Source organism: Pelobates fuscus, chromosome 5 (genome assembly GCF_036172605.1).
Source record: "Pelobates fuscus isolate aPelFus1 chromosome 5, aPelFus1.pri, whole genome shotgun sequence".
Classification (NCBI taxonomy): Eukaryota; Metazoa; Chordata; class Amphibia; order Anura; family Pelobatidae; genus Pelobates; species Pelobates fuscus.
The window spans coordinates 32,059,261-32,085,343 of record NC_086321.1 but is presented as its reverse complement, the minus strand read 5'-3'; the positions used below and the strand labels follow the sequence as shown (position 1 = coordinate 32,085,343).

At 43.2% G+C, this 26,083-nt stretch overlaps 1 protein-coding gene across 1 annotated transcript in view; it reads left to right on the top strand.

Annotated features, from left to right (window-relative positions):
- The window catches only part of ADGRV1 (adhesion G protein-coupled receptor V1), a 441,777-nt gene that overhangs the window by 29,084 nt on the left and 386,610 nt on the right, over positions 1-26,083 (top strand). The window contains exons 9-12 of the mRNA XM_063456378.1: positions 3,252-3,428; positions 5,942-6,165; positions 11,631-11,757; positions 12,016-12,201. Coding sequence (XP_063312448.1) covers positions 3,252-3,428; positions 5,942-6,165; positions 11,631-11,757; positions 12,016-12,201 — 714 coding nt within the window. The remainder of the gene's footprint in view (positions 1-3,251; positions 3,429-5,941; positions 6,166-11,630; positions 11,758-12,015; positions 12,202-26,083) is intronic.

Below are 26,083 nucleotides of genomic sequence, written 5' to 3'. Positions count from 1 at the left end.
CATGTAGACATATTTAGCAGATACAGTTTAATGGTAGTCCTTTGCAAGTTATTCTCAACAGCTGTAGTACAAGATATTGTAATAATCCTAATGCTAAAATAAAGATCTCCAAGAGGGTTCATCACTAAAGTAAGAATTACTGGGGATTCACAGTGAATTTAAAATGTAAGCCAGACCAAAAAGAAAAATAACTTTGCGAGTGTTTATAATTTAGCTATTATGACCTAACCTATTAAATTTGCTTTGAATTAGTTTTGAATTCCCGGCAAGTCTCACCTTAATGAATAACCCTGCCAGAATACAATTCTGCTAATAGTCCATTAATTATATTGGTAATGAAAGCTACTTATTGATTATGTTGACCAAGTAAAGGTCACCAGTGGATACATGTGTGGTTAGATATTATTCACTAGACTAGATTGTATGAACTCAAGATATCATGCCCTTAAGAAAAGTTTAATTAATGCCTATCTATAAACACTCATACATCAGCTAAATCTATCGCCAATGTAATTATTGTAAACTGAAAACAGTTTTTAATACTGCATAGATTACATTTATTTTTTCATTATATAGTTTTAGTTCTGACTGACAAAAATGGAAATTTCACATGATTCTGACAAGGTTATTCATTTTTTTTATGCAGCTGTGACCATGGCTGTGTTATATGTCAGTTATGTTGCATTTTCTGGACAGTAAGGACTATTTCATTTGGCCAAATATATTAAATTGCTACATCTCAGAAAACTTTAATTCTTTAAAAATTATAAAATAAGATAGCTTGATGGAATTGTTTTAGACTTAATGAAACAATTTTTCGAATGTCATAAATTTATCAGGGAATTGCAAATTTTAATTAAAATAACTGAAGAAGGAAATAATTTCACACTTGGCTCTTTAAACTTTTCAAACTTTTAAAAACTGTTTTGGCTGTTTAATAATTCAATTTTATGCAAAGAATCTCCTACATGTTAAAATGTATAAGTTTTTCTTAATCTCTGCTTTTTTAATATTAGACCATACAGGGCCGGTGCAAGGATTTTTGTAAGTGCTCCCTAGCGCCCAGTATCGCGGCCGGCTCTATATAATCAATTCAACTTGATAGAGGGGCAGACGAGCAGTAAAGCCACTGCCAGCGCCCCCCTATAAGAAGCGCGCTAGGCAGCCGCCTACTTAACCTTTAGGACGCGTCGGCCCTGCCCCCATAATCCATTCACCTGACACCTACCCATGTCCCTCTAACCTCCTTTCCTCCCATTCACTGCTATGTTTTGTCATTTTGTCTATATTGTTCTCTCCTTGTTAATTTTTTATTTTTTTTCCATTTTATTTCTGTTAACCCTAATATGACTTCAGTAATCCTCTCCAAGTAAAAAATATTTTCTCTAAGCACAAATTATATCTTCCTCATCCTCTTTGAATTTGTTGTATAGACAAACTGTATATGACAAAGAGTACATTTCCTTGTGGGCAGTGAAAAGGACCATTTCACAGTTTGATATGTTTTGTATTTGCACTATTTTATACATATTCCAACATTCCCACCTTAAATTGAAAGATCTTTGATATGTTTGTATGTAATGATGATGACGACATCGAAGCAGGCAAATTATAAATGTGCCCCAGTCAGATGTTTTGTAATGTTATGTAAGAAGTGTTTTATGTAAAACCATTTTCTAGTATTTCCAGATGAATGGCCATCCTTAAGCTTGCATTCTAAAAAGTCAACAGAGTCGCTTGCCCAGTAGACCGTAAATTAGCAGGACAAGTCAAGTAAAATGCCAAAGATGTTTAATGCTAACAAGAGGGGAAGTCTTGTTTTTTGTACGAGGTTACCAAGTAAACTATAAAAAATGAAAAATCACCAAGCTAGCTAAATGCAAGCCCAAACACTAAATGCTAATACCAAAAACAAAGTTTCTTTGTAAATACAATGTTTAACAATATTAAGCCAGTGAAAGAAAATCCCATTTGCGGAAATGAAGTTTGGCGCTTTTTGTAATTCGTGTTGTAGGTGGCTCATTGGCGTTTTTCCCAGAAAGGCCTTTACTTTCACTTGCAAAATGCTGTGACTCTACGGCTTGTATTAAAATGTCTTTTTTTCACAAGGTACTGTTCCTTGGACAAATAAGCCGAAAGATTTCAGCATACAGGAAAAAACAGGGCCAAAATGTTAACAAGAAAAGCCCTGAGTTTTATTATTGTCCTACAAGAAGTGCAATAATAGCACTGGGAGAAACTTTCAATATATTTGTACATTGCACACAAAGGGGGACAAAGTATGTTTGGAAAAGATTTGGACAGTAGAATCACTATGCATTCTGTGGTCGTATTATTGTAGGTCTCAAACGACTAATTGATGCAAAAAGGTTCTAAAAGCCTAACACGGTTCATATACTGCAACATTTGTTTAACTATTTAGCATTTCTTATACAGTGGCTTTATCACATATTCTTTATGAATGGGACACTCTAAACATCTTTTTAATGTAGCAGTTTTGGTGCATAAATTCTGCAATGTAGAACTCCTTTACTCAGACAATTTAGTATATTAATGTTTCTGAGAAACTGTACATTTTACATTTGTTTGAGAATATGCCTCTAGTTTCTGAGAAACCGAGAGCCACTAGTAGCACTACAATATAAACAGAGAACCTTGTGAGTATATGTTCAAGCATTTAAAATATATGGAGTGCAGGTTAGATAATCAGTCAGCTTTTTCAAGTGAAGGAAGGAAATGATAAAAGTTGAGACAAAAATTAACAGGGGAGAAAATAACAACCATGGTTGGACAATGTCCATGTGAGGCTTGGCAGGTGTGATTGGTGCTTAGTTAGTCAGATTGGTAGTTATTTAATGACTGCCCTGTTCACGCAGTATAAATGGGCAAGGTTGGGTGAGGTAGGTGGTGCCTCTGCAGTGATGTGGGCCTGGGAGGGTAGGTAAGCTTATGGCCCATGTGCTTAGTAAATCAGACCTAATATATGGTTAGACAGGTGGAACTGGCTGAGCAGAAACAGTAGACTAGATGTATTGGGGTGTACATGTGAGTGAACGTGTTGGCGCTTCTTGTCAAGTCATAGTGATGTTGGATTGGGCAGGTGGGAGACATAGTGGAGGGGCAGAACGTACATATTATGAAAGTAGCAGTGCTCACACTAATAGACATTCTATCATTAGGTTTCCAAGGGAACAGTCTACACCCTACTTGTTTTCATTGATCTAACAATGTGGTTACTCTCATTATTTTAGCTGGAAAGTTGTGAATTGCTGAGGCCTACTCCCATAGTGCCATCTATAAGCCCAAGGCTAGACATCCTTCTAAATATTTCCCTGAAAGTTACACCTGATATTGCAAATGGGGAAATTGGTTTTACAAGCAATCTGCCGATCATTGTAGCCGAGCCAGAGAACATTTCGTCTGAGCTGGTAAGTACATTCACCTTTTAACCAAACATGTTTTTACAGTTGAGTAATTTACCATTATGAGCAACTTTTAATACATTTTCTGGATTTTTTTCCGTTTCCTACAATTCTCTGTTTAGTAAAAAATATACCACAGCAGTCCCCAGTAATATCCTACCATGAAATTAACAAATTCCGTTATATCATTATTTGTAAAAAAACATACCTTAATTGAGATGTGTTTATTTATTAAAGTGAAAATTGTGGAGAACTGACAAGAGAATTTTAAATTTTAGTTCAAAATAGCTAGATTGGAAAATAATCTCCAACTCACTATTGGTCCAATTTGCCTGTATTGATCTAAAATGTGCAATTCTTGCAATAATTTGCTTAAATGTCTTATTAAAATCTATACTAATCTAAAAGTAATTATGATGTTATCAAAGACGTCAAAGTGAATCATACTCAGTGTAACAAGGGATGTTGTTATTCATACCAACCTTCCAAATACTAGACATGTGTATTTGTTTTTGTACGAATACGATTTTGTCCAGAAATTCGTTTTTTTTTCATATTCGTTTACTTAAACATAGACCAAAGTCCTACAAACAAAATATAAATGAAACAAAAGGGCAAATGCCGAATGCATTACCTTTTCATTTGGTTTTGTTCGTTTAATAGACTCCGTGTTGCAGGGGAATTAACCCCCAGAGCACAGAGAGAATAACACTGCACATGCGTGACAAAAAAACAAAACAAGGAGGGAGCTGGCAGCGCTACCAGCTCCCTCCTTGTAATAAATAATAATTCCTACCCCACCCCTTAATTAAATAAATAAATGGGGGGACCTAATGCCCCCCAGGTCCCCACCCATGAGCAGTGGGTGGGGACCCTAATAAATTAAAGGGGGGACCTAATGTCCCCCACTGGTCCCCACCGATGAGCGGCGGATGGGGACCCTAATTAAATAAAAATTGGGGGAACCTAATGTTCCCCTTGGTCCCCACCCATGAGCTGCAGGTGGGGACCTTAATAAAATAAATGGGGGACCTAATGACTGAGTGGTGGGGACCCTAATTAATTTAAGGGGGGACCTAATGTCCTCCTGGTCCCCACCCAGAAGCGGCGGGTAGGGACCCTAAAATAAATAATGGGGGGACCTAATGTCCCAACCAGGTCCCCACCCATGAGGGGCAGGTGGGGACCCAAATAAATTAAAGGGGGACCTAATGTCCCCCCAGGTACCCACCCATGAGCAGCGGGTGGGGACCCTAATGAAATAAATAATGGGGGGCACCTAATGGGGACCACAAATAATAAAGTAACTAGGGGTCCCCAAGCCCCTAGTCACTCCCCCCCCAATAAAAATACCCTACCTATGCCCTTCACCCTAATAATAGTGATGGGGTCAATAAACAAAACCTGTAAAATGACATTTCATACTTACCATTTGATGTCTTCTTTCTTCTTTTATTTTCTTTCTTCAGCCCTAAAAAAAGGGCAAATAAAAATCCCTAATACTCATCGCAACTGTACAAAAAAAAAGAGGAAAAAAAAATTCAGACGGTAAAAAAATTATTCCTCTTCACCCATGGAGGGCTCCACGCAAAATGAGCTCTGCAGGGTGGGGAAAGGCCTATTAAGCCTTCCCATGCCCTGCAATTAGGCTCAAATCACTCTGATTGGTTGGTTTAAGCCAACCAATCAGAGTTATCTGACAGGTAAATGAAGAGACTAACAGGTAAGTCTCTATATTTACTTGTCACAGCATTCTGATTGGTTGGCTTGAAATCAGAGTGCTCTGTGTCATTTTACACAGCGTGGGAAAGTTCTTTTCCCATGCTGTGTAATTTGACTCATAACACTCTGATTGGTTGCTTTCAATTTGAAAAACATCAGATTGTTAATTGACGCTGTTCAGGCAACATGCCCCTACTACGCAGGGGGACCTGGCACAGTTATGCGCCAGGATTTAACCTGTGCCAGGTTCACGCTTATTGCACTAGTGACTGGGCAGCAATAACTGCCCAGTCACTAGTAGTTTTAAATTTGTATAGGCGACATGCCCCTACTTGCGGCATGCCATGAGTAGGGGCATGCGGAAGATTGAACCTCCCTTTTATCAATATGGGGTCAGAGTGACCCCATACTGATTTATATTAAGTGTTAAATGACAGCGAACCCCAGCCAAGTAGGGGCATGCAGGAGGATTTAACCCCATAGGTTTTAATGCAGAGGGGGTAGGAATATTTATTTATTACATGGATGGAGGTGGTAGCACTGCCGGCTCCCTCCTTTCTTTTTTAATTTTTTTGAGCATGCACAGTGCTGTTTTCGTCCTAATAGGTGAAAACTAATTTTTTTTTACAGAATTTAATTCGAAAACGAACGGTTTGCGGACAAATTCGGGATTGACAAATGAAATTTTTATTTAGTACGAAATCATTCGTACGAAACGAAAATTTCACTGGTGCACATGTCTACCAAATACAAGGTTATTTTAAGACTATTCTCAAGATTACTCTCTGCCTTTTTAGATCTCTATAGCCCTACATCGTGATGGAACAGGAGGAGAGGCTGTTGTTTTCTGGAGTCTGAAACCTTCTGGTGTTAATTCGGATGCCATTACCCTGAGTGACTTAAGCCCTTTCAATGGTTCAGTGAAATTCTTTTCTGGACAAAGTGACACAACAATAAATATAACTGTTAAGGCAGATGACATCCCAGAAGTTAACGAAACTGTTATTATATCACTGGACAGGTATTTATTACTGTTTATTTCTGTTAGTGCCATAAACTATGATGGTTTATCTTTCTTTCTCTCTGTACATTGATATGTACATGATATGAGTAAGATAACCCACAGACACAGACTCTAAAATACAATAAAGGTATAGATGCCTTAGAGTGGCTGGACTTAACGTACAAAATAGCCAAAGAGAAAGCCAAGGTCAAGGGAAGGAGAAATCGGGTAAACGGTAGACAAGCCAAAGATACAGGAACATGGAGAGCAGAATAAATGAGAAACAAGCTAAGGTCAGTAACAAGTATACTTCAGAATACAATACGCACTACTGGGCTAAACAAGAACCACAACAGGGTAATTTGAACTAGAAAGCCCAGAGAATATAAAGCCCATGTCTATATGTAATTGGCTGGAGTCATAAGTGAGTGCCAAAAGACCTAAATTTCGACGAATTGCAGAATTCAGGGGTGTTTTTTGCAATAAGTTCGGTTGCGCCATTAAGACGTTAGAGCGAATGCTTATAAAGAGACATGTGCGGCGTCTATCCCCCTGTCGATGCATCAAGCAGGTGGTCTCGGAATAAGTAAGTATTACATTGTCTTTGTCCTGTCTATTTATCATCAGATAGATCGCTAGATGGATGGATAGATAGATAGATAGATGCCTGTGTAATATCAGTAGTAATAGTAACATGAAGAAATACAATTTTACATGAATTTCACCTTCACATGAATACAATTTCTACAACAGTTTTAGACCATATAATTTCGCTTTACAGTATCTATATTCACAATTATTTGGGAATTACGCATGTTTAGATCACTCATTGTAACAACTTGAGTGAATGAACAAGCAGCATGGACTCTGCAACAGATAATGAAAACAGCAAGGAATTAAATGCCTGCCAATATGAACAACGTGAAGTTTCACTTTACTGATGAGAAGCACAGTGGACTCAATTAATAGAAAAATTCTGATCGCTTCACTTCCACTTCTCTTTGATCGTTTTCCTTCTTCCAGCTGTGAGTTGGCATTTTTCAAACACATAAATGTGAGCAAGTCTGAAAGAAACCAGCCTCAGGTTTTGTGTTACAAGATGATCAAAGTGGATACATTTGGTATTAAAAGTCCCACTACTTTGGACAAAGCACGAGAAGTAAATTCCTAATTTTTATGACAAGAAGAACAGGGCTAAAGTGTTTTTCTTTGATATTAAATAAGAAGACAATGCAATTTATAATCTTTGTAGACCTGAGTTATGGTTAGGTGCAGTGCCACCAAAACTTTGAAAAAGAGTCAATAATGTTTAAAATAATTAAAAGATCATTTATTGTTCTACATTATTCTCATTTAATATACTTCTGTAGCATAAATTACCATATACCTTTAATACTAGATCATATCTTATTAGAAAATGTTAATGTAGTTTACACCCATGGACACATTCAGAATAGAATGTATTTTGACATAACTTATTTATGTTGATATTTAGATTTAAATAAATCCTTATCTTTTTAATGCAACACTAAGGGGTCCACTCCATAATCCGATCAAGGCCATTATCACCCAAACTCTGAGAATTTGTTTATACAATAAGATATGCTGCCAAATTCAGTGAAAATACTGGATCAATGCCTAATTTTAAGCTTTTCAAATGAATTAATATTTTAGGATAAACTTTTACAATTATTATTTTTTTAAATATTAAAATAAAAAAAATATACCAATATATAAAAAATATCAAAATATTACAATATTAAAATATTTGTCTAGATATTATATCGTTTTAAAAGTTTATCCAAAAATATTAAATCATTTAAGAAAAGCTTATCCAACAATATGAAATTGTTGTTGTACATTTTAGAACTCCAAATGGTCTTGATAAAGTGATATGTTAGCACATAATGTGTAGACTTGTGGCAGCTGCACTATGGGAGTGTTTATTGCATTGCTGTTGCATAGAACTTTTTAAAAGAAATGTATTGAATAGAGGTTGGAATGGTTTGAAGGTACACAGCATTGGATATAAATTTGTGGCCAAACCTTCTATACGATTGTTGTGTCGAGACCACCTACCTGGCTACAAGAGGCAAAGGCTACAGGCTAATTCTGAAGCAGCATTTTCAGTTCCAGAAGTGAGTACTTATTAAGAGCATAAGCATTTTGTAGGTAGTTTGAACTCTTAATGTCTTCATAAAACCGAGATATATCCATCATATTCCAAAAGCTGATTAGCTAAAAGCAGAGCTAAGAGTATAAATAGTTTTGTGCGTTCTGTGCTGTCTTAGAGGGGTGCTGTTATTCTGAAAAAAAAAAAACTTTCTTAGCTGCTAGAAATGTGAACATGTTCAAAGCTTGGCAAAGGAGCTACAGGAAGAAGGCTGGCAAAAGAGGCATTCAATTGGGCTTGACATGCTGTTTGGTCTTGGGGTCAGCTCTCATTAAGGATAGCTGACAATTCTTTTTCTTGTCTTTGTAAGCAGGGCAGCATTAACAAATAGTGCCCACATAAAGTAAGCATTGCTATGTGTGCTGGAAGAATAAAAGTGTCTTTTAGTTTTATCCTCCTTTTATTGAGGTTTTGGCAAACTCTACTTTTAGTTCGTTGTTTCTTTTCATATCCGTTCTCTGTTTTGCCAGGGTAGAAACAGAAAGGTTTGTGGTATACTTTGGGTAAGTGCAATTGATTGATTACCAATAAATTATGTCCGCGTGCATGTCTGTTTCTGAGCCTGCTGCATGCAATTCATGTACCAGTTTGTGGATTGATTATGAAATGTATCTGCGTGCTTTGTACGGCCTCCATTTAATATTTTTGAAAAAACTTTTCAAATGCTTTAATATTTTAGGGTAACATTTTAAAAGGATTTAATATTTTGAAAAATATTTTAGTGGTTCAAATTTTTTTGGGCATATTGACATTTTTTTTACATTTTAATCTTTCATTTTTTTTGAGGTTTGAGTAATATTTGTCGATATTGTATGTTCTGTCAGATGTATTCTTTATTATTCTCCTATAAGAACAATCCAAATTGTGTAAGTATAACAACATCAAATCAGTATAGAGCATCATGGAGTACTGTACATGAAGCAATGGCTCTTAGTACTATAACTATTTTGGAGATTTTTTTTCAATCAATATTTAAAAAAACAAAACAAAAACTAACAATATTACTAAACAGTATGATTTGCATTACTAAACATTATGTTGAAAAACGTGTGTGTGTGTATGCTCAACTCGACTATTTACATTTTTAGAATCCTAGTAGGGGAATACTTTTAGAATTGTTACTTTATGTGCAATTACAGTGGGACCTCGGTTTACAAACGCCTCGGTTAACATAATTTTCGGTTTACAAATGAAAATCCATTGAAAATAATGCCTCGGTTTACAAAAATATTTTTCCAATACAAAGCAAGTTTCCCCAGGATGCATTGCACCTGGGAGGTTTATAGCACCGCCCCCTGCAAGCTGGAGCCTGTGGGTAGCACGTGGCATTGAGTGTGGAGGTGTTGGAGGTGTTGGAGCGGCTTTTGCATCGAGTTTTGGAGCCATTCTGGAAATTGTTTGCAGTTGTTTTGGGACTTTTTTGGTGCATTTCTCAAGATGTGGAAAGGTAGGGAGCTGAGCTTCGTTGTTTGCATGCCTTTTATTGTGTGTTCTGCATTGTGCGTTGGTTTCCATGCCAGCTCATTTTGACTTTTTTTCTGACCTCCAGAACAAATTAATTGGTTTTCTATGCATTCCTATGGGAAAACGCACTTCGGTTTACAAAATGTTCTCAATAAGAAACGTCTCGGAGAACGCATTAAATTCATGAACCGAGGTCCCACTGTATACACATAATGTGATTATTTTAAGAATCATCATCTCACAATCATTCAATACCAGCAAACTCAATTTGTATAATTATGGCACCCAAACTCCTAATATTGGGCTCCAGTGACACGCTTTATAACAACATGTGCATTACAGGATCCTTGTCACCACTGTGTTTGTATGGTGTTTTCAAGCGATTATCTAAATCTAGTGATAGGGAAGGATATATTTTATCTGTGAATGTAGCCTGGTGGATAGGCAGTCTTAAAGGGGTCGAAAAATTAGTAGAGGGAATATTGTTCGGTGACTATTAATGAGGACGTTGGATTTACTAAAAGTGTCAAAATGTAAGGTTAATATATACATGTGAATATCTATTTGTCTACCTGTCAAGACTAGGCACACAAATGTTGTGACTGGAACAATTAAAAATTTAGACTGAAATGGTAGTATCTACAAAATTCTCCAACTGATATTTTAACTAATTTAAAGTCCATGGTCGATTCTGGAATGTTCCCAGTTTAATGAATAACTCTGTGTTTGTTTATTTGTGTTGGTTAGTATGTATAGGTAGATATATATATATATATCTACCTGCTATATACATCAGAAATACATTGTTAAATACAAAACTACACACACTTGCTTTTGTTTAACATGGAATAATGAGGAAAAAAAGGTGATTCTTTGTTGAACTTAATTGCATATGCCCACCCAGAATCCCTTGCAGTAGTAACATCACTGCAGATTTAAAGTCTTGTGGCTTGGCTAGTGTGTGCAGATATGTGTTTAAAATGTATTGACTAGCCACTGACTTCAGGTGGGTTTCCATTCACTTCCCCCCCGCCCTCCCCCACCATAACTTTCTTGGTTTGTGGTTTGAGTTTCATGTAATATGTGTGTGTCTGTCAAAGTACTGTAGAGTGTATATTTATGTGTCTGTCTATGGTTAGAGGGAGGAATGCTTGCCCAGAAGCTTCCCCACTGTGCTAGTGATTTTTAAGAGGATGTTTTATCACTTGCATTACCTGGCATGGGCAGGCATCGCAGCGATTTAATTAGTAAAACACTTTCAGATATTAAAAAGCCAAGTCATTTCATCAGCATACAATATTCTGCAACTCATAATAATGACACTTTACTCATTTTTTATTATAGCAATCTTCAATGCACATAATTCATGAAGACCAGAGTGTGAATTATACATGTAGTCCTACCTTGCATTTCTGATCAAGTTAACTTGTAAATGGAGAACTGTTCTCACAATGAGAACTTTTATTTTCTATCCAATCAAATCAATAACATAGAACCCTGATAGAGACCAAAATATATAGGTTTCAGCTAATAAGTATGCTCGGACAAAAAGGTGTTCAACTAATTATTTACTGGATTCCATTTCTCAGTGTTTTTCTTTTCCTAGTGACATATAATGAATTGTGTCGATTTTACAGCAGTTTGTCAGGAAGATTTTCAATATTCAGACAGAACGCTGCTTAACAAGCATGATTCGAAATATGTATCCAATTCCATCATTATTTTTCATCTTATATGAATTGCTGTTTTGAGTTGCTGTGTTGCTTTGTTTGTAATTTGTTCTCAAATTGGTTTCTGAATGAATACGTGTTACTCGTTAATTATATTCCTTTGTAACATTTCGAAGGGTGAATGTTGAAAATCAGATTTTGAAGTCAGGGTTTACCAGTTGTGAACTGACTATTTTGGAAAATGATGACCCAGGAGGAGTTTTTGAGTTTTCTCCTTCCTACAGAGGCCCTTATAGTGTGATTGTAAGTATTATGTTACATCATTCTGTTAATTTGGTCAGATTAATATTTAATATAATAATAAACTTTAATAATATGCACAATATACAATATGCACCCACTACAATATGCACAATGATTTTTACAACTGCATAACATCTGCTGCTGCGCTAATGTTTTATATGATAATACAATTTATTGATAAATGATTATTGATTATTATTACTTTTAATATTAGTGATATTATTGATAAATGAGTACATTGCATCTCTCTTCCCAAAGGAAGGACATTCTGTTGAACTTAGAATTGCTCGATCAAAAGGTATTCTCGTTAAGCAATTTCTGCGTTACACCATCGAGCCCAAAGAAAGTAATGAATTCTATGGAAGCACAGGGATCCTGGAATTTAAGACTGGTGAAAAGGAGATTGTAATTACATTGTTAACAAGAATGGATGAGATCCCGGAGGTAACAAACTTCATCACTTTGTCACTGAACTTCTTAAATATTTTGAGAAAAGGTTGTATATGCTGGCACACAGAGAACAAAGGGTGGAGTGCATGGTTAATCCTAATTTAGAAAACGAGACCACTATTCACATCACAGAGGATTGATAGTTGTGTGAGATTTCCTTGGCGTCTCTTTAGCATAAAGAAGCAATCATTTGCCAATTACACAAGTCAGCTGTGCCCAGACCTGAAGCAGAGTCTCCTACGCCTTTGTTACCAGCCTCTTGCAGTACATGTGAGGAGCATGCGAATTCTGTTTCTAATTGATTGTCTATCTTAGTTGTTACGGATGCAGCTGAGTAGAAACACAATTACAAGAACTCTTCTGATTCTTTCATTTTTAGGGTCTAAGAATTTGTTTTAATATTTTATTTTTTTGTATTTTATATTAATATATTTTGTAATTTGAAATTTACAGGGAAGATTGAGAATATCTGAAAATGTTGCGATAATCATTTAGTATGATAACTCATTGTAACTGTAGTGTGACGAACTTGACACAAAAGTCGAATACCTGTGCAAAACATTTCATACTGTATATTTGGATGTGATTTTGTTATTTCCAGGCTTTATTTATTTAAAAGTTCTGTGAAATGGAAAGACACCCACAATATTGAATAATCATTAGCTTTTGTCTTTCACTTTTATTGATCTACATCATTTTAATTTTTTACATTTAAATACATTATAGCTTTTAGCTCAATGTGTTGGGTAAATACAGTGATATCATAGATTTAGTCGCATCTTGTGTCTTGAAGAGGTTAAATTAACTCTGTATTCTCGGTTTAGTTTATGTACTCAATGTTTTTAAAGCTTTGTGGTGCTTTGAAATCACAAAAGCAAGAGACATTTTAAATAATTTTCTACAAACAATTTCACAAATTCTAACTATCATTTTATATACATTGTTCATGTGATGCATCATTCTCAGCGAATCCCAATCTAGTTTAGGCAAGGCACAGCAAAGGCACACATTGCAAATAAGTAGGAGAAATCGAAACATTGTTTCGGTTATCTTCTGTGTTTACTTTATATATGTTGACTGGCAGGTGCAAAATACAGAGCTTATAAAATGATTGACAGGAAGCTAATATGGAAGATCTCACATGATACAGAGATGGGGATTTCTACAATAATTAAACATTAATTAAAAAAATTCCAAGAAGTGATGGTTTTCTTTTAATAATTTTATAACATGACAGGAGGCTTCGTATTTGCTTAAGTCTCTCTTTACTAGAACTCCACAGCAGCACAGAAAAAACAACCAATCAGAAAAAAGTTAGGTACTATAAAACTCCCCTCCCCATGCATCATTTCCTATTTCTTTGCTGCTCCGCATCAGTACAGGTCAGAGTACCACTGCCTCCTGCTATGATTAGTTGGTGGCTCTGGGATTTGATATTACTTATCTATTATTTATATTTGTTATTCTAGTGATCATATTATATTTAGTTTTTATGGATTTATATTTTTTATATCTTATATTTTATTTTTCATATTATATATTTATTTATTTGTATATATACATCTTGTATATTATATTTGTTTTTACTTTTCTTCCTATATCTAGCTATTTATTTTATGTTATTTGTATATAGAGTTACTATGTTTGGTTATTTTTTCATATTGTGTGGTTTGGGGTTACTGCCCCCTTTTTTTACTGTCTCTGGGTTTCCCTGTTTCCTTGGGGTAGCCCCCTCTCATTGTGGTGTTTTTTATGGGGTGTTTCCCATGGATTCATGCAGTTAACCCCTTCGTTTTTCTCCCTACCCCACTATCTAACACCCCGCGGTTAACCCTCACCGCGGACTATGGACGCTTAGCTCGGGGTTTCAGGAGACTAGCTTTTGGCTAACTCCTCTGATTCCCCGTGCTCCAGGGTGAGTCTGCCGGCGCACGGGGTATCTCGCGGTCAGGCGCGAGTACCCGGCGGCCCGGATCGCTCACGCACATGGCCACCTCGCCATGCGGCTCCCCCCTGGATCCGCGTGCATCCGACCAGCTAGAGGAGGGTGCGCCTGCTAAACGCGCCCCCTCTTCCTCCCACGGTGGTCGGACACCGAGTTTTTCTTCCCCACTGGGGTCTGGCTCTGTAACAGGGCACATACAGAGCCAGAAGTCAGGTAGCTCACTATTTCTGTGAGTATCTGGACTACATTCATACTTAAGTTCACATTGATATTTGTAAGTGATTATTCCAGGCTTGTCTCTTGGATTCTCACTTTGCATATTTTCTGCATGGTATTTGTATGCTTTCATTGATGTGACTTTTTTTGGACTAAGGTCTGTGTCCAATTTTTTCTTCACTACTCTCCTCTCATTATCGACCTCCTATTAGATATAGCCTAAGCACATGTATGGTGGCTCAGTGGTTACAGACTTGCACTGGGGTTTTTCATCCATGAGTTCAAATCCCCTGTAATTACATGCTGGCTGGAGGAACACGTGGATCATCTTTTGTTGGATCTTATATGATGCAAGGACACGTGAAATTTGTATATTGCAAAATTATGGTTAACTACCAGTCCCTATGCTTCGGTATTTATGTACATGGTCCATCCATGGAGACAGAGACCAGACTACTCTAATAAGATACTCACTATCCTGGGCGTATTTAAAAAGCTAAGCAGACCTAACTCTGGCTCAGATTGATATGAGAGACCAGTCTATGCTGACTCTAATTCTATTCAGATGGCATGCTGATGAGACATATACTGATGAAGAATTCTCAAACAGGTCTGCAGCTTCATGTACATGCCCTTCTCAGTTTTTAAATTAATCACGCTGTATTTCGTGATTCATTGGCACTATAATCACTGGACCAGGTTCAGACTGTATGTGCTACGGCTGGTATAACACTATTTTGCCTGATGGGTGTTTAGGGACTGCCGGTCCTGGTTCAGGTTATTCACACGGCATTACGCTGTCTAAAAGGGTTGGTGTGTAGGGGTCCTATGTCACAGGATGCCCTGAGGATCTACGATTGCTAGGGACCTCTACCCGCGATACCCTTTTAAAGCGCTGCGGAATAGAATGGCGCTATATAAATACCATATTATGATAATATAATAATGATCCGCAACCCAGGATTGGCCTGCTACGTCTGTGCCCATTAAAGCAGCCTGCTATGTCTGTACCCATTGGAACGGCCTACTATGTCTGTGCCCATAAGAACGGCCTGCTATGTCTGTGCCCATAAGAACGGCCTGCTATGTCTGTGCCCATAAGAACGGCCTGCTATGTCTGTGCCCATAAGAACGGCCTGCTATGTCTGTGCCCATAAGAACGGCCTGCTATGTCTGTGCCCATAAGAACGGCCTGCTATGTCTGTGCCCATAAGAACGCCTGCTATGTCTGTGCCGATAATAAGGACCTGCATGGTCTGTGCCCATAAGAACGGCCTGCTATGTCTGTGCCCATAAGAACGGCCTGCTATGTCTGTGCCCATAAGAACGGCCTGCTATGTCTGTGCCCATAAGAACGGCCTGCTATGTCTGTGCCCATAAGAACGGCCTGCTATGTCTGTGCCCATAAGAACGCCTGCTATGTCTGTGCCGATAATAAGGACCTGCATGGTCTGTGCCCATAAGAACAGCCTGCTATGTCTGTGCCCATAAGAACGGCCTGCTATGTATGTGCCCATCTGTATGGCCTGCTACGTCCTTGCCTATTTGCTTGGCCGACTATCCTGTGCCCATTCGTTTGGCCTGCTGGGCCTGTGCCCTTCTGACGGGCCTGCTCTATTGGTGCCGAACCCCTGCTAGGCTGCAGGCCCGGGGGGAGATATCACTGAGGAAATGCCGGTGCCCACCAGTGACATGGAAATAGGCAGGTGTCCAGACAGGCACCATTGCCATACTATCCAAGAGGACACCTGGGGGGCGTGTCCGGCAGCCGACGAAGATGGCTGCTTAGTCCCAGAGCTCCTCGTGGCGCCCGCAATAATACCGCTCAACAAGCGAAACTGGCACACTCTCACACCGCAGATGGGTCGCACAAAACGGCAGGCAGACCCCGGCGGCACCCCAAGACCCTCGGGACCCGGGGGAGACCACACAATCCGGTCCTACCTCCAGGCTGCAACCAGCGCACAGTCACCGCAACGGGAGATGGAGGCCGCAAGCCAGGCCGACGAATCACTCCCATCCACACCAGCCAGATTCTCCCCAACACTGTCAGAGCCCCAGCAGCAGCAGCAAGGGGGTGAGTGGAGAGACATTCTCCCTAATCTGCTCAATAAATCTGACTTTGAAGCCCTATCAGACCGCCTGGGCCGTGTGGTCCGCGAGGAGGTAGCCCAACTGCGTGCCGACTTAGTGAACATGGAGGCACGCATGGCGGTAACAGAAACCGAGACCAAGGCGCTGAGAACAGATGTCGAGCAGACAAACACGGCGGTGATGAACCAGGAGGCTGATATAGCATACCTTACAACATGGGTCGACGACCTGGACAACCGTGGCCGCAGACTGAACCTGCGAGTCCGTGGGGTACGGGAGGGAGGCCCCTCGGAGAACGTACCGGAACTACTGAGGCAAATTTTCGCCCAAGTCCTGGGCGGCCAACACACGCCCCGAATAGGTCTGGTCCGAGCGCACAGAGCTCTGAGACCCATACCAGCACCAGAAGAACAACCCAGGGACATAATATGCTGCCTCGACAACTATCATCTCAAAGAAGAAATACTACGCACAGCCCGCCGCATGGGAAATGTCCGCATGGCAGGCCAAACCATCTCCATATACCAAGATTTATCCAGGTACACTCTACAAGCCAGGAGAGCCTTACGCCCAGTGACATCAGCCCTCCAACAGGCGGGTATCCAATACCGCTGGGGCTACCCGTTCTCACTTTCTGCAAGACACGGTCAGGACCAACTGTTCATAAGAAAGCCAGGAGACGTCCCAGGATTCCTACGTAGCCTGGGCCTCCCGCCACAACAGGTACCTGACTGGTTGGCGAGATCGTTTCTTCAGCAACCACCGGGACCACAACCACCACGCAGACCTAACGCAGGCCAGCAAAGACCCCAGCAACAGCAACAACGAGACGGGAACCAGGGCCCAGTGAGGAGGGAGCGGTAACCAAACACCAAGCAGCGCAGCCGGGGAACGGGTATGGGGACTTGGGAATCACTACACAGCTCAACGAAACCGTGAGTACAAGCAGTGGGTACAGACCAATTCATACTACACTTGTCAGCAAGCCGTGGGGAGGGGGATGGGGAGCTAAGGGGCGCAGGGGACACCAGCCACATCAGCTCCACACCGTGGGGGTTTCCGCATAAAGACGAACGAATGGCAACACCTATACCGCCAGATAAGGCGCAGGGGGGGCAGACGGGACACTTTGGGGAGGGGGACGGGCAGCCCAGCCACAGTGGGCAATGAAGATGGCGAGCTGGCGCACGAACAGATACGCAAACATCCCAGCAGAACTATTACCTGAGGTGCAACTCAGACAGACGCTTGGGTCCCACCTCATGTTGCAATACCAACTAACAACCCACAGGGGGAGGGAGAGGGGTTGGAACCTGAGGGACGGCACCTGAGAAGGAGGGGGAGCGGGACCCATGGGGCACAAAAGCCGAGTCGAGCATAGGAAGGGTTCAGTGAAGGGAATGACGGAAGCACGGCAAGAGCAGGAAGACGGGATGCACTCGAGAAAGAAAGAGTGGCAGAAGGGGGGGTCGCAGGAAGGCAGAGGGGAGGGGGAGGGTTGGCGCAGGGGGAAGAAACAATAATACAGACATGTTGGTTAACAACCGGGGGAGATAGGGGGAAGGAGGGGAGGGGGAAGAAAGGTGAAGGAGAGGGGGGGAAACGACAAGATAAAAGCTCCAAAACTTTCCCAAACACACAGGGGGGGGGGGGAGGGAAGGAGGAGGGGGAGGGGGAGGGGGAGAGGGGGAGGGGGGGGGGGGGAAGTACAAAAAGTTGACCCACATGCGCTCAGCCACTGAACATGGGGATACAGACCACGCAAGTGGGTAGAATGTAGAGGCAAGCAAGAATCTAGGCAGACACCCGATCCATACAGCCCAGGTCCCACGACACTTACAAACAGAAAGAGGGAAACTGGGAATGGTGTATATGTTATGTGTATAAATTGTGTGACATTGCATTAAGGTGTACTGCACGAAACGTTATGTTCATGACAAAAATGTGGTAACCCAGAGCACCAGACGGCGTACGCACATAACAAAGCGGGACGCAACACAAGCTTAGGGAGCCGAACATGACAATGCGTAAAACTCAGAGGCCCAGACGAACCATAGCCACAACAGAGGGATAGTCAATACCGTGAGAAGCAACACATGGATGTCAGACCACCCACACGCTGAGCAGAAATTGACGTTAAGACGCAGTCCAGGAAACAATATAGCCCCCCCATGTCACATGGTGTCCTATCCCCTAACTCCGAATAGACACGCACCACCAGCAGACTACAGAATAGCGACTCACCCCCACCCCACAACAACGATCAGCCCAGCCCAGACTGATCCTAAACTCAACAGCACGCAAGACCCAACCCCACACGGCACACCGTACCCAAGGCAATACAATTCAGAATCAGAAAAGCTGTAAGAGCGCGGCAGTAACAACACGCACACGGCACAGCGCACCACGCACACACAGAATAAAACCCAACACACACAGAGAAACCGAGCAGACGCTACCGATACACAGCCACTTAGGAGACGAAGGATCACAGACTACTACTAGAACTAACTACTATTTACGACAAGCGGAGGGATAGCCCACCACGGACGAACTACCCGACACCCCCACAGGTGTAGGACACAGAAACCCCCGATACTAGGGGGCCATACAACTCCCGGAAACGACCCAAGCCCACCAACTGGTGGAGCTACACGGTCAATCCACCGGGTCGATTGTCCATTAACCTAAAGTTCACAGTACTTCTACGGATTACGTAGACCCACACAGCACTAGCACAAGAAGAGACTAAACACAGAACCGCACCACACTATACAAACTCACTAACCACAGCCTCATTCACCGCCCCTTCCTGCCTTTACCCTTCTATCCACCCCCTGCGGCTGCCCTGACTATGCCGACCCCGAGCCCCGACGGGTACACCCGGGAAGACCTGAGCATACTCTCCTACAATGTAAACGGCCTCAACGTCAGAGAGAAGCACACAAGGCTCCTGAGAGACCTGAAACACTACAGGGCGTCGGTGGCATTTATCCAAGAAACGCACTTCCAAGAAGGCAGGGCACCAGCCTTGAAAGACCGCAACTTTCGAACAGGGTACTTTAGTAACAACCCGGATAAACGAACACTAGGAGTCTGCATTCTCTTTTCAAACGGAACCCCATACAAGGAGATAGCCACCCTCAGGTGCAAACAAGGCACAATAGTAGATCAGACCTACACATTCGCCAACCTGTATGCTCCAAACACGAAACAGCACTACTTCCTCCGGAACGCCCTAAGCACCTTGATGAAATTCACGGAGGGCACTCTGATCATTGGGGGAGATCTGAACTTGGCACTACACCCAGATCAGGACTCCACGTCACCGCGCGGAACAACACCACACGACAAACACGCCAACACACTTCGCCTTTGACATGCCCACCAATTAGCAGACTGCTGGCGAGCACTGCACCCAACAACCAAGGACTACACCTTCTATTCACAGACACACTCGACATACACGAGATTGGATTACTTCCTGACGACACATCACAACCTGAACCTGCTCCGAGACGCAGAGATCCTACCAATGACCTGGTCAGATCACAGCCCAATACGAATGCGGCTCAAATCGCCATTATACAGACCCCGGCAAATGTCATGGAGACTTAACGAATCGATCCTTTCGGATGGGGTGGAAGCAGACAAGATCAGTAACACCATAAGAGAATACTTCCAAACCAATGAAACGGAGGAAGTGACACCGCTGACGTGCTGGGAAGCGCATAAAACGGTCGTCAGAGGCCGGATCATCGCCATATGCGCAACCCGCAAGAGGGCGGCGATGCGGGAGACGCTCGAACTCAGCAAAGATATAGCGGTCCTGGAAGCCAGACACAAACGAACCCTCGACGCACAGACGTACAGAGACCTAACAGCCAAACGGACCCAACTTACAACACACCTCAACCGAGCCATCCAACGCTCATACCAACACTACAGACACATGATACATGAACATGGCGATAAATGCGGGAGACTGCTGGCAAACCTTCTGAAACAACGAAAAACTCAACTATACATCCCCAAGATAAAAGACACGCAGCAACGACTTAAGCACCTCCCAGACCAGATAGCGACAGAATTCCACACCTACTACCAGGGCCTATACCACCTCCGGCGGGACGAACAGGGAAACCCACAACCGAACAAAATTGATGCCATACACAGATACCTGACTTCGGCACACATGCGGGAACTACAAGAGGCCGATCGAGAAGCATTGGAAGCCCCCATCACATCGGAAGAACTGGCGTACGCGATGAAGAAGGCGAAGACGGGCAGAGCGCCGGGGCCAGACGGACTCCCTCTTCAATACTACAAAGTCTTCGCACAGAAGGTCGTTCCGAAACTGCTGCGAGCCCTGAACTCCATTCAAGAGGGGGCCACGCCAACGGCGCAGTTCACCTCGGCGAATATCACCCTGCTGCCGAAGGAAGGAAAAGACCCGACAGTGTGCCCAAGCTATCGCCCGATATCGGTACTAAACACCGACATTAAACTCCTTGCCAGTGTCATGGCGTCGCGGCTGGCGCCACTACTGCCGGCCATGATCCACCCGGACCAAACTGGATTCATCCCAGGCAGGGAGGTGAGGGACAACACGATCCGGGCCCTGAATATCATAGCACACGTCAGGACCCAGCAGCACGGAACCCTTCTTCTGTCCACGGACGCGGAGAAGGCGTTCGACCGGGTGGACTGGGATCTGCTGATGGAAACCCTCCACGCCATAGGAATAGGACCGAAATACAGCACCTGGACGAGGGCACTATACACCTGCCCGACGGCACGAATCAGGATCAACGGCGCACTGACAGACCCGTTCCAGATCCACAACGGGACCAGGCAAGGCTGCCCGCTTTCGCCGTTACTATTCGCGCTGACGCTGGAGCCATTCCTGAACAGGATCAGGCACAATGCGGACATCCAGGGGATCAAGATAGGGAACACACATCACAAAACACTAGCATATGCAGATGATATGCTATTCGTGGTCACGAACCCGCAAACCTCCCTACCAGCGATACAGAAAGAATTCGAGGAATACGGGCGGGTCTCAAACCTTAAAATCAATTACTCAAAATCAGAGATACTGAACTTAACCATCAAACACGCGGATAGACTGACCCTTCAGAGGCAACACCCATACCGCTGGTGCGACCACCACATGCGATATCTAGGAGTTTGGCTCACCACCAACCCGGCAGACCTGTACGCACAAAATTATCTCCCTATATTAAAAAAGCGGTGGAGGAACTTCACGGATGGAATGCCCTCTACATTTCCTGGCTAGGGAGGATAAATGCGGTTAAGATGACAATACTGCCCAAGCTGCTGTTTGTGTTCCAGGCAGTACCGATCCAAGCCCCCCAAGCATTCTTTAAGGCACTAAAGGCCGAGGTCCGCAAGTTTATATGGAAAGGCAGGTCCCCACGCATAGCACACAACCAGTTAATACTACCTAAACCTCGAGGAGGCCTGGCACTCCCTGACTTTGAAAAATACTATCACGCCACACACCTAACACGAGTGGCCAGTTGGACGATAGTCAGCGGCGCAAAACCATGGACCCAACTGGAATCTGACACCATCAATTGCGACCTCCGGACGCTACCCTGGATACCCGCGGCGGCATACAGAAGTAAACGCATCACCAACCCCTTCGTGGCGGCAACCATGAAGATCTGGCACAGGCAGGGGCTGAAACAATACCTAACGACAGACCCAGGTCCGCTGCTGCCACTGAGGGGCAATCCGGACTTCCCAGCGGGAGACCTTGGTCCCAGACCGGGCCCAACGGGTCACACGGCTGTCCCACGCATGAAGGACGTCCTTGTGCACCCGTTCAACATTCGGCCATTAACAGAACTCTTCCCAGACAGACTACACACATTCTCCCATACGCTGGCCAGAGCACAACTCTCCCAGTACGCCAGGTCGATCCCACAAAAACCGATGAGGGAGACGACACAATTCGAACGAAGCTGCACGCAAGACAAGGAAACACCCCGAGCTATCTCACAGATATATACCATACTGATCACCAGCAGATACATATTGGCGCCGCCCTGTATAAGGAATTGGGAGGAAGACCTTGACGAGCCCATGTCAGAAGCAGACTGGGACAAATGCCTCACCCTAGTACAAAAAAACGCCTAGCTCCGCACGCCTACAAGAAAACTCCTACAAGATACTCACCAGATGGTATTTGACACCAACAACACTACACGCTAGGAATCCAGACATACCAGACACCTGCTGGAGATGCGGGGAGGAAACAGGCACATTTTTACATATCTGGTGGTCCTGCACACGGCTAACGCCATTTTGGGACACGGTTAGGGACGTCATACGCGAGGTGTCAGACGAGATGCTCCCAAGATCCCCGGCAGCCTTCCTCCTCCATCATACCAACATGGCAGTGCAAACATACAGCAGGTCCGTTGTACCGCGGCTGCTAAATGCAGCTAAAGCTATAATCCCCATCTACTGGAAGCAGGGAAACGTACCCCCGATATCGCGGTGGGTGGAAGAGGTGGAAACCACCAGGAAGTACGAAGAAATAAAGGCAAACACCCCGAAGCTCAGAGACCGTTACATCTCACGCTGGTTTCACTGGCTGAGGATAACCACATCGAACGACTTTCAACTACGCCTAGTCCAGCAGTAACCGGGGGAGACGAGAGGAAGGAGAGAGCAGCAGGGGAAACCAGAGGGGGGGGCGGAGGGGTGCGGCGGAGTGGAGCAGCAGCAGGGGAAGGAGCCACAAATGACCCCATACCCTTACACCAACCCACCATCCCCCACCAAACTTGGACCAGACCCACTACCATATCACACAAGACGGACACGGCAGCGAAACGCGACAGACAGACAGGGGAGGGACACCCCCCACTGAACATGACGGACTAGAGACACTACACACACGGTACAACCCAACACGATGACACAAGGAACACGTCCCGGCCTAGATAAACAAACAACCGAGACGCAGAGAGAAATATACAAAAAGGCTGCACGCAAATACGTTACGACAACAATAAACATATTTAAAACGGAAATAATCTAAACAAACACACACACACATGCACAGACACCAGACTCCAAACCGAACTCTCTGACAAATACGACCCACATGATTGGGGCACACACACAGACCTACATAGAACGCACACTAAGACGCTAGCCATGTCAGCAGGCCAACTACGTTAAATACCAGACAGCACGACCAACTGTTTACATGCAACCGGAAATATGCTGGAGCACACAAATGTGCAATGGTCTAAAATGCATAACGAAGATATACTCTTCAGTTAATAGTTTTTTTTTTTTCTTCTTAACTCGCTACCTTTGTTATACTAGTTCAGTACAGTATGTTCTTGTTTATCGATGTCTAACCCTGCAAAGCTTATGTAAACTTAATATTTGTGAATACATGCCTACAATGACTCAAACGCCTCTGCGTAGGCAATTACATGATATTCAGACGAATCCGCATTATGTTTGCCCCACGCTAACTGAAACTTTAATACGCACGCCTCTGCGTAGGCGACTACCCGCTTAAACTGTTTTATACTTGAAACCTGCTTTTATGTTGTGATAACAATAAAAATATTTAAAACCTAGAGGACACCTGTATACGGCCATCTGAATATGGTGGGTAGGGTGAAGGCCCTAAACCTCATGCCTGAAGGGCATGTTTTTTTATAAGGACCCGGTCATACATCTCCGAGGAAAACTTCGCACAGGCAAGGATCGGTGCTCAGACACCTAAAGGAGAACGCGGTGGTTTTCCTTGTCTTTTACATCTACCTCCGTATCTGCTTCCTGGTATCCCTAGAGGTATCGGTAGTTATTTCCCACGTTAGGTTAGCTCCTGGCTCTGTTCAGTGGGGCTTAACTTCCGGCCTGCTATTTGCCTTCTATCTGATCTAGAATTTATGTATCTTTCTCTTATCTACGTTATTTTTTCTCGTTTTCGCGACTTCCTTTTCCTTTCGCTCGGGTCGTCGAGAGGCCTGACTTGACCTCCCCCGACCTCCCGGGTGCTTGTGGATTGCGGAGAACGTCTCCAGCTTTCCTCAGGCTACCAATGGTCGTCCTGGACCGCGCGCGCGCACGGGATCCGGGCGGTCAGCTGGTAGTTTTCTTTTTCTTTGTTGTTTTTTTCCGTAGATTGCCATCAGCCTTATGCTGATATTGGTATTTGGTGTACCCTGCAATTGGTCATCCTGAGTCTCTAGGGACTCTAGTTTGGACCACAGGAGGGTGCGGCCCTCCATCATCTCAATCCAAGAATATTTTATTTTCAGGAACAGAGAGCGAACCCCTCTCAGAGACAGGACCGGACACTGATTTGTTATTAGAGGGCGCAGCCCTCCCTCAACCTCGGCCAGATACTGAGCTGGATACAGAGGACATGTTTGGAGGACACATTCTCATAGAGAGAACCGGTCACGGATGTAGACTCTACTGTTTGGTTATTTACGGGCGCGGCCCGCTCAGACTATCAGCCGGAAGCTATCACGTTAATCGATCACATTAGTAGAGAACGCGGCTTTCTCATACACTCGACACTCTACAGGGCCAGCCATTTGCTCATCACACCGGCTTGTACCGGTGCAAGACATCAATGACTACATAGAGGGGCGTCCCTCCTGCATTCAATTGGATCTGTCACGTTCACAGTAAATGATGTGGAACACAACTGCAGATTTCTTAGGACTTTGATCTTTTATTAAGACACTTAGATGGAACTGAGACTTCAGTTCCAGAATTACAGTTACTGTTTCTTTAAATAATAAACGGTTTGTTTCATTTAGCATTGACAAGGTTCAGAATTCATTAGAGTCCGTTATTCTTGTTAACAGTTCAAATTATAAGAGATTAATTACCGTATATACTCGAGTATAAGCCGAGTTTTTCAGCCCATTTTTTGGGCTGAAAAACCCCAACTCGGCTTATACTCGAGTCAAGGTCTGTATTATGGCAATTTGCATTGCCATAATACAGACTGGGGGAGAGGGGGGCTGGCAGAGCTGTAACTTACCTTTCCTGCAGCTCCTGTCAGCTCTCTCCTCCTCTGCGCCGTCCGGTCAGCACCTCGGTCAGCTCCCAGTGTAAATCTCGCGAGAGCCGCGGCTCTCGCGAGACTTACAGTGTAAGCTGACAGAAGAGCAGAACGGACGGCGCAGAGGAGGAGAGAGCTGACAGGAGCTGCAGGAAAGGTAAGTTACAGCTCTGCCAGCCCCCCTCTCCCCCCCACTGAACTGCCACTGGACCACCAGGGAAGGAGAGCCCCCCTCCCTGCCATATATCAAGCAGGGAGGGGGGGCGAAAAAAAAATATAAATAAAATAAGAAATAATAATAAAAAAATAATAATAATAAAAAAAAATTAATAATAACAAAAAAAGGGGTATAAGGACCACATAAGGACCACTATGGGAGGGGGGGGTATAAGGACCACTATGGGAGGGATGGGGTGGGTTAAGGACCACTATGGGAGGGAGGGGGGTATAAGGACCACTATGGGAGGGAGGGGGGTATAAGGACCACTATGGGAGGGAGGGGGGGATAAGGACCACTATGGGAGGGAGGGGGGTATAAGGAC